Source organism: Condylura cristata, unplaced genomic scaffold, assembly GCF_000260355.1.
Source record: "Condylura cristata isolate star-nosed mole 26May11 unplaced genomic scaffold, ConCri1.0 scaffold00021, whole genome shotgun sequence".
Lineage (NCBI taxonomy): Eukaryota > Metazoa > Chordata > Mammalia > Eulipotyphla > Talpidae > Condylura > Condylura cristata.
This window is the reverse complement of record NW_004567122.1, coordinates 6,171,358-6,180,770: the sequence shown is the minus strand read 5'-3', so window position 1 is coordinate 6,180,770 and position 9,413 is coordinate 6,171,358. Positions and strand designations below refer to the sequence as shown.

The 9,413-nt window shown below is 41.5% G+C and overlaps 1 protein-coding gene across 25 annotated transcripts in view; it reads right to left on the bottom strand.

The window, feature by feature from the left end:
• Positions 1 to 9,413, bottom strand: part of ANK2 (ankyrin 2, neuronal) — a 493,620-nt gene that overhangs the window by 203,079 nt on the left and 281,128 nt on the right. For 11 of the 25 annotated variants that reach the window (XM_012727787.1, XM_012727794.1, XM_012727796.1 and 8 more), the window contains exon 1: positions 7,310 to 7,687. The exons of 3 other annotated variants lie outside the window; for them this stretch is intronic. In XM_012727787.1, the coding sequence (XP_012583241.1) occupies positions 7,310 to 7,438 (129 nt within the window). In that variant the 5' untranslated portion in view covers positions 7,439 to 7,687. Of the gene's footprint in view, positions 1 to 7,309; positions 7,689 to 9,413 lie in introns of those variants that run through there. 11 more of the 25 variants (XM_012727809.1, XM_012727807.1, XM_012727808.1 and 8 more) reach the window with 4 other exon arrangements.

The following is a 9,413-nucleotide window of genomic DNA, read 5'->3' as shown; positions in this document are numbered from 1 at the left end:
CCGGAGGAGACCACATGGCGTGGCAGACCTCTCCTGACCCGCCCGCTGCTCCCCTCAGCAATGTACTTTGTCGATCTGCCTGTGCTGCTCCCCACTCTCTGGTGAAGCCTCTCACCGCCCCTGAGCCTCTGGCCTGTACCCCAGTTCTGTATGCACAAATAAATAAATAAATCTTTAAAAAAAAGAAAAAGAAAAAGATATATTAAGAGGGGTTATCTGAATTCGGGGAGACAATTCATTAATAAGCTCTCATTTCGTCTTCTCATCTACATTCCCACCCTTTTATGTCATTTTGAAAAGATGTAGAAAATCTACCCAAGTCAAGTACAAAAAAACAAAAAGTTGTGTTAGAAGTTACAGTGTGCTGCCATCTCTAAAGGATTGAGGTCTGCTGCTAAGTTACCAATTAAATCCCTAGGACATTTACTTGAGTTTACTCAAAACAGCACAATCTGGTGAACACAAGATTTTAAAATCTGAATTTAGTGGCTTTTCCTTACAATCTTAACTTGAATATCCTCAACCTGTTTGAGTTTTGAAGCACAAAAGCCTCACTCCTAAAGTTTATTCCAGGAAGTCAGAGGTGGTCAAACTGCAGATGGAGAAGCCTTGTAACTTCTCTTAAGCAATCACTTCCTACTCCAGATTCAGAATTAATTGGTTATTATACAGACCAATTAGTCTCACTGAACTTTCAAGGTTGCCAGGGTGTCTCCTACCTACACATGGAAAATTTTTCTCAATGGCAATGCAGACTTAGGCTGGTCATTAGAAACGATTGACTACTGTTCCAAATTCCAAGATGTGGCTGAGAATTAAGTGGAGAGAAGACAAAACTATTTATTCCTTAGGAAGTGGCTTCCGCTTCTGGAAGAAATACAGAGGGAGCTTTAGGTCACCCCAAGGACTTTGATTTATTATGAATGGGATGGAGCAACGTGATTTTGATGACAACTTCCACGATATACATTTAAAATCACAAGTCATTCTTGGAGCAGAAGAGTCAAATTCAAATAGTTCCAAATTCCACTAGAAATGAATGTAGACTTAGAAAATTTGTCAAGTGCCTTTTCTATATTCATCTTTATATACAGAGTCCTTGAAGCTGAGAACAAAATGAAGTATTCTTTGTAAAGATGAAATTATTTTCAGTCATGCAAATAAAAGGGGTGGCAAAACAGAAACAAGTAAACAAAATGATCATTAGGCAGAGTAGAAATGAGTAAAATCGTAACTTTTTTTGTATTTTCACTGAATTCACAATACTTTTATAAAATACTTTCAGTATCAAAGGGTACAACTGATAGGATTTTTATGTAAGAGATGAACAGAATAAAAAATATTCAAAGTTTAATAAGGCCACCAAAGAATTAATTCTGCTTTTTAAAGACATTTGAATTCAGACTAATAAAGCAAAAAATGGGAACAATATTATGTTGAGGTGCGTTTAAAGACTTTAGATTCCCCAAAATAAACTCACTTAGAGGAGCTTTTAAAAACTAAGATTTTATCTTTTAACAGTCTTCTTAAAAACTTATCTTGAACCATGTAATTGGGACTATTCTTGCCATGATTCCACAAATTTGACAGCTGTAACCCTGAACTAGTAGTTAGTCACCCACTCAATGGCTGAAAGAGGTTCTTTATAATTAAAAACTATAAAAACTCAGACTTACGATGCCAGTGAAGAGTGCCATTAATAGTGCAAGTTACTTATATAAAGACAATTATTCTAGCCAAGAAAGGACAGAAGGAAATTTAAGACAAAGAAATGGGTTTGAAAACAATTGTAATTTACTATAGATGTCTTCACACATAAATAGAGGCTAAACATATTGATTCAGATTCAAATGGGAAGGCAAATCAACAAACCTTAAAATTTTCCAGGCCCTCCCTGGTGGCACAGTGGGTTAAAGCACAGCTTAAGAAGCTAAAGCCATTTCAGCTTGAGTTCGATCCCCGCCTGCCCTGGAAGTGACCACACGGCGCGGCAGACCTCTCCTGACCCACCCGCTGCTCCCCTCAGCAGTGTACTTTGTCATCTGCCTGTTCTGCTCCCCATTCTGTCTCTGGTGAATCCTCTCACCGCCCCTGCACCTCTGGCCTGTTCCCCAGTTCTTTATGTATAAATAAATAAATCTTTAATAAAAATTTCCAGGTACATGTTAACTTTAGACATATAGGAGAATCCCATATAAAGGCATCACCAATTTACCTGCACTGGTGTGGTTTCTACAAGTACTGGCAGCTCTGACAAAGGGACTATAGGAAGCTACTTAAAGACCATTTGCTGTACACCCTGAGGATATTATTGGAATTTTCCATGTTTGAAGAGTTCTAGAATGTACTAGGGTCTACAGGATCACATTATTCTGCTGTGATTTGTATTTTGAATCCTACTGCACTTGGTTGGGTGCCCAGAAATTTATGCCCAGGGCTCTTGGCTGCGTGATGCTGTTCTCGGAGCTGGGCTTCCCTCTGGAGTCACCCTGTTGAGCCCCTAAATCACATCGCCAGGGCAGGGGGATGACTGGCCTGTCCTCTCCTGCGACATCACAGGATTCACTACAGGTCCCCAGGGGATGCAGGCACAGCTGGCCATGACAGTTTATGTTTCTTTATAACCCTAACACAACTCAAAATAAGAACAAAGACCTCTCCAAACATGCAAGCAAAACATCCTTCCATTAATAAATAGGGTACTAAATGCAACCACTTTCAAGAGTCTTCATTCTTCCATGTCCCCTCACTACTCGGTGATACAGTCACTGTTATATATGCTAAGTACCCTCATACATCAAGTACTAACATGTGGACAAGGGAATGGATAAGGGGAGCCCCCCAAGAGTTGTCTTAGAAATAGTCTTGTTTCCTCCAAGATAAAATTTCATAGATTAAAAATAATAATAATAAATAAAGCAAAGAACTGATTAAAACCCTTTCCTATGAATTTCAATGAATAGGACTTAGGAGAACATTTCCTTCCTTTTCTTAATCCAATCCCATGTAAAGTTACCTTCCTGTGTCAATTTAACGAAGGTAAATGTGTAAGTACATTCTGAGGTGCTGATAAAATCAAAAAGAATGATGATACAGCATAGCCTATCACTGAAAGCAATTTTTAAAGAGTAAAATCTGGTTTCAAATAGTTGATTTAAAAAGAACTGATGAAATATTTTGATACATTAACAAGAGAAAGACCACTCAAACTTACATAGTTTCCTCTAATATGTGATTTACCTGAGTCTCACAGTAACTACATTTGCTTCACCTGTAAGTCAGTATGTTGGTGGTGAAGAAATGAAAGCACTGAAGATGAACTGACATGTGTGCCTCCTATTCAGGTCCACGACCACCAAGAAATCACACCATCTCCTTTTGCCAGAGTTACCTCAGGTTCAAAGTTTAACTTTGCTATATACTACCTGCAAATAGTTAAACAAGTTCCCTATTTAAACTCCAATTTTCTTATTTGTAAAATGGAGAGAATAATACCTATTATAGGGCTGTCTTGTGGATTATTTGAGACAATGTGCAAAGTGCTATAAGGACCACATTGTTGCTCAATAAACACAAAATTTTCACAAGAACTATGAACCTTGACATTTTTAATAGTATTAATTACAATGGGAGGCAGGTTTTCTTAAGTATAGTATGCACTACACAGTAGAGAGGATATCTTTATTTGGAAATAGTTCAGGGGCCTCCCTGGTGGCCTAGGGGTTAAGTCCATCACTGATAACACTAGGGACTGAATTTGATCCCCAGCACCGGAGGTGATCCACAGACTTCTCCTGCCTTGCCCACTGCTCCCCTCGGCAGTGTATTTCAGTCGGTCTGCCTGTTCTGCTCCCTGTTCTGTCTCTGGTGAATCCTCTCTGCACGTCCCTCTTCCACCTCTGGCCCATATCCAGTACTTATACATTTAAAAAGGTGATATTCATAAATTTAAATGAAGATCATTGAAATATATGGTTTACTTTCAACATGTTTTTATAAGATTTAGTTTTAGTAATTTATGCACACAAGAACTGGAGTGTAGGCCAGAGGTGCAAGGAGTGACAGGATTCACCAGAGACAGAGTGGGGAGCAGAACAGGTGGATCTAGTGAAATACACTGCTGAGGGGAGCAGTCAGAGAAGACAGGAGAGGTTTGCTGCACCATGTGGGTCAGTTCCCTGAACTGTGATAGTGATGAGACTGAACTACCTTGTGCTACCAGTGAGACCGTGTTTTGTTTCTTTACTGACTTTCTGAAAATTATTTTTCCAAATTAAAATTATAGTTGGAAAATAACCTGTGGTTACAGAAAGCATAGTGTATATAAAATCACTTTCCAGAACTAAATCCATACAAAGTTGTGACAAAGTTGATAAGGAACTTAGTCATTCATTTTGGAAAACTTCTCAAGTCCAAAATGTTTAGATTCTAACGTAGAACCTAGATATCTGGACATAAAGGAGATAAACCAATATAAACTAAGAATCACAACAGAAACATCCTTTTATCCCTATAAAATTCTAGAATATAGAAGTATTATTTTAAGCAAATAAATGCTATATCAGCTTATTTCAAATAACCTTAATGTTGATCTCTTTGCTTAAAGCTTAGTTCTTCTGAAGTCTACCAGTCCACAATACAGATATACTGTATATTACCAGCATATCCACAGACACAGAACATAAAACTGGTAGATACTATATTAAAATATTAGCCATCCAGACTATAGCCCAAAGAAGACTAACATGTTACTCTGAAGTAAGTCACATTTATGAGATTCAAACTAGGTCCCCTGGTATAGAGGTACAGCCATCTAAAAAAAAAAAAAAATGTCCCTGACAATTTGGTAGAAGGTTCAAGCATACAATGTGTTTCCAGTTTATAAATAATTAACAGTTATTTAAAACATTTTAGACAGTACAAAATAATAATGATAATAATGCAGAGTAACTTAATTACCAGCAAGTTTGCAAATGCATATTAAAATAAAGTCCCAAATATGAGGTCACCTGACTGATTCATTTTAACAATCAATAATTCTGCTTATCAGTAAATATCTCTTCAAAATAGCTGATTTTTTCCCAAGTTCCACAGTTGCCTCTTATTCGCACTGGGGCAGCTCTCATATCAATGTTGTGGATAAAAAGAGTTCATTTGCAAGACACAACAAATGGCTGTGAGAATTACATATTCATCACCTTTGTAGCTGCTGTATCCACTTATGTTATAAAATGGCATCAGCAAACAAAGCCCAAAGCCCAATATGTTTTAGATTTCCTCCTGGACATGCTGTTCCACCTCCACATATAGGCAACCAGCCTTTTTCATGTCTTCATGAAGCAGGGGGTGCCTAGAACATAATCTGATCAGCTACAAAACCCAGCCACTGTCTCCGTGAGGATTTGTTGTGCCTTGTAAATACCTAAGTGAGTCTGCATACATCTGCAGTAGACAAGGGAGGAGTCCTGCTAGGTGTGGGGGGGGGAGGGGGGCGCGGCAAGAACAAGAATCTACACTAGCTGTGTGGTTAGTCCCGTTTCCTCTTCTAGCTTAATGATACTGACTGGAAGTGAAGATCAGATGATCCTGTCATATGACCACATTATTAACCAATAATCTTCTCTACCATGCTGACTTCTAGCTAAAGCAATGCAGCATCCAAGCATCTGAGATTCTCAGCAACTACTTCCGTGTTTCCATTTTAGCGAAGTAGTTTTTCAATTTTATTAAGATGTAGAAAACAAAAGAAAAAACACCGGGGTAAATACAGACATAACCCAGGGCAAGACCAGGAGCTTTTCAAGTGTAGGTATGGTCCTCTAGCGCAGGGTATGACCGGCACGCCCTCCAGCGAGGCCAAGTTAGTAGGTCACAAATGGATGTTGAACCAGCAGAGCTGGTCAAGAAATAATCCAGTATGCTTTAGAGATGATACCTATAGATATATCTATGCATCGATACAGTCAGAATCACAAGAAGTTGCTTCATGCTATTCTGTTCCATTCTCAGAAATGCAGTAACTGTCAATAAAGACATCAACTTCCACAAAAATGGCCAGCAATACTTTTGACATTATAACAAAGGCATGCACCCTAGAAACAAAACCTTTTAAAGGTGAGGCAGACAGTATTAAACCCCCACTATAGATAATATCACCTATTTAATTATTTGGGTTGCCTATTAACAGTCATTTGACCCAAGAAGTGGAGAAATAAGTATAAAAGAAAAATGTCATGAATCCCTCTGCAGTAAGATCTCAACTCAATGTAGGTCCTCAAGTGTCGTATCAAAAAGAAGGCGAAGCTAATATCCCCCAAGTGGAAAGTAAACGCATCTATTATGAAAGAGGAGGAGGCACTGAGCATTTGGAGTACTGAGCATGTGAATCCCCACTGCACCCCTAATCCCGCAGCTATGTTTCACGACAGCTTGTGTACAAACCACTATTTTTATGCTCTGCTACTGCAAATTCCATCTATCATCTTCTGAAAAGATCATCTTCAGTGACCTAATTTGTTCATTAAAGCGCTGACAGAGATCTCCCCCCGCCCCTATAGAATCACAGCAGCAGCTAAATGACTCTTTCGGTTCCACTGAGTAGTACGATTATTTCCCTTTTAAAGGACCTAAGGAAAGAGTGTTAACGATTCTATAGCTTACTATTAAGGCCACATTTACTATTCCCTGCCATTGGTTAACCTCAATCTTTTTCATAGACTTGCTAGGGTTGGAACAGAAAATCCTAAGATTAAAGGCTGAAACCATAAAATTAAAATGAAGAGTTCACAACGCAAAGACAGATCATCACACTTTATCTTGAGTGCATTTTCACAGTGAACAGTGTTCACCATCAGAGGGGAGCTGGTGGGGGGGGGGGAATAAAACCTATGGTTTCTTCCTAACCAGCACAGAAGCAGTGACAAGGCACAGGGCTAAGGATCCAGTAGACAGAGAAGACTTTCACCCTCCCAGGATAAATCAGCCCTTCCTTCTCCTATACCAAGTGTTCAGAGCCACCTGGAGGAATAAAACACCTGCCACGGCCTCTGAATAATGACAACTGAGAAAAACAGAGGAAAATGAAGTGGAGGCATTTTCTGCTCTGCTTGCTTGAAGCAAAGGAAATGTGCCGAGCTGAAGCATCTCCTCCCAATGCAGCAAATTCAGGCACGAGCTCGAGGCTGCAGGCAGAGCTTGGAAATGGTGCAGGGGAATGATGGAGGGAAGGGAGGATGAAGTTGCCAGTGCTCAAGCCTCCGGCTGTACACAGAGACGCAGCCGCGAGGGACCGAGGGGATCCTTCTCATACCTTTCTTTTCCGTTCCATGCGTTCCCTGGGGATTTTCCGTTGTTTTTTCCTCTCTCTCTCAAGGTTTTTTTCCTTTTCATCCAATTCGGCCTCTCGAACTTTTTTAATAGAAGCAGCAGCGTGAGCCATTTTGCAGGGGAAAACCAGCAGAAGCAGTGGCCGTGAGCCTGTTTCCACTCCCCAGAAATCCAGGTGACTCGGGCTGGATGGAGACGTGGTGTGTGCCCCGCCAGGCAGCGGCTGGCAGCCAGAGCACTCACAGAAGGATCCACTCCGCCCCCGGTCTAGGTCATAATCCTGCTCCGGCCTCTGCACCACCCATCACTCACTACGATGTCCCGAGGTCCCAGGTCCAGCCCCGGCGTGCACACCTGCGCACACACAGAGGCATAGGTGTGCACCACGCTCGGAACCGGTCCCGGGGGAGGGCTGAGCACTAGACTTGGCGCTCTTCAGCAGTCGGGTGGCCGCAAGTGCTGACAAGCATCCTCCAAGTGGAAAAAGCCTCCCTGAGACACACTTCACCAGTTGGCACGGTCTTTGGGGACTCCTCCAGACAGTCTGTGCCTTCTGACTGGAGCCAGGAAGAGGCCACCTCTGTGGAGCAGCTCGGGGAGTTTATTGCCGCTGCCAACCACACCTCTATGCAGGGTGAGAAGAAAATGGTGCAGTCTCGCTAAATGACTTGCCGCTGCCGCCGTTGCTACGGCAGCTGAGCTGGAGCACATGACAAGAATTCCTGCCTTTTAAATCTTTCAACCCTCCCCTTCGGTAAGGCTCATTTAAAAAAGGAAAAAAAAAAAGAAGAAGAAGAAGAAGAAAAAGAATCAATGCTGCTGTTCGAGGGGGTGCCAAAGACCAGCTCAGTTGGAGTGACCTGCCGCGGCCCCGGTCATGCAGGGCTGAGTCGGCAAGGGCTGGGAGTAGCCCAGCCTCGCTGTCAGTTACAGACCCACGTGAGGCTGCGTTAGGAGCCGCAGGGAGCAGGGGATGGGAAAGAGCTGTCAGAGAGCACAGCCAGGTTAGGGGGGAGAAAAGGAGGGCTTCTGAGAGGAGAGAGGAGGGCAGAGATGAGGAACAGGGAGAGAGGAAGCAGGCAGCAGCCCAAAGCACTCTGTTATTGGAGGGGTACAGGGACTCTCGTTAATTACTGACAGCTTGTGTTAATACTAAATTAAAGTCAAGTAGTGGCTTAAAGGAGGATTCCTATCTCTGGATGGGAGAGGCAGAGAGGGAAGGCAAAGAATACAACCCGTTAACTCTGACAGGCTAGGACGCCGCATTTTTAGAAACGTACTGCAGTTTTATCAAGGCCCAACAGGATGGCATGCATTTCTTAGTGATCCTTGGATCCTGAAAACTGAGTTATAACTCAGTGTTAGGCAGATTAGAGAAAGCCTTCTTCTACACTGCCTTATTTTAGAAAGTTTTGATAACTACTATAATCACTGACATTTAAATATAAACTGATTCAACATATACCCTATTATTAAGGAAAAAAGTAAAAGTAACATTAAAAGTGTCCACTTATGGAAGTAGAGAAAACTGAACCCTCTTCCACTGGCTGCTGGGAGTGCAAACTGGCCCAACCACTATGGAAAGCTCAAATTACTAAAAACAGAGCTACCATATGACCCAGCGATTTGACTCCTAGGAATCTACCCGACGACATAAGAACATTAATTCAACAGGAAACCTGCATTCCTGTGTTCATTGCAGCACTGTTTACAATAGCTTAGTGCTAACAAGCCAAATGCCTAAAAACAGATGAATGGATCAAGAGGTGGCATGCGCACACAGTGGAATACTATTCAGCCATCAAAATGACTAACTCATGCCATTTGCAGCAACATGGATGGAGCTAGAAGGGATTGTATTCAGTGAAATAAGTCAGAAGGTAAAAGAAAACTATCAAAAGTGTTCTCTTACTATCAAATGGTTTCTCTTACAGGAGGAATATAGAGAAGCCCAACAAATGGCTAATAAAAGGACAATATTTATAGGCAAACTATAGATCAGAGGCACACAGTAGGGGGTGGGAAGGAAGAAGGGTCAAAAGAGGGAAAGAAAGAGCAGAAGGGAGTATGGTGATGTTTAAGAATGC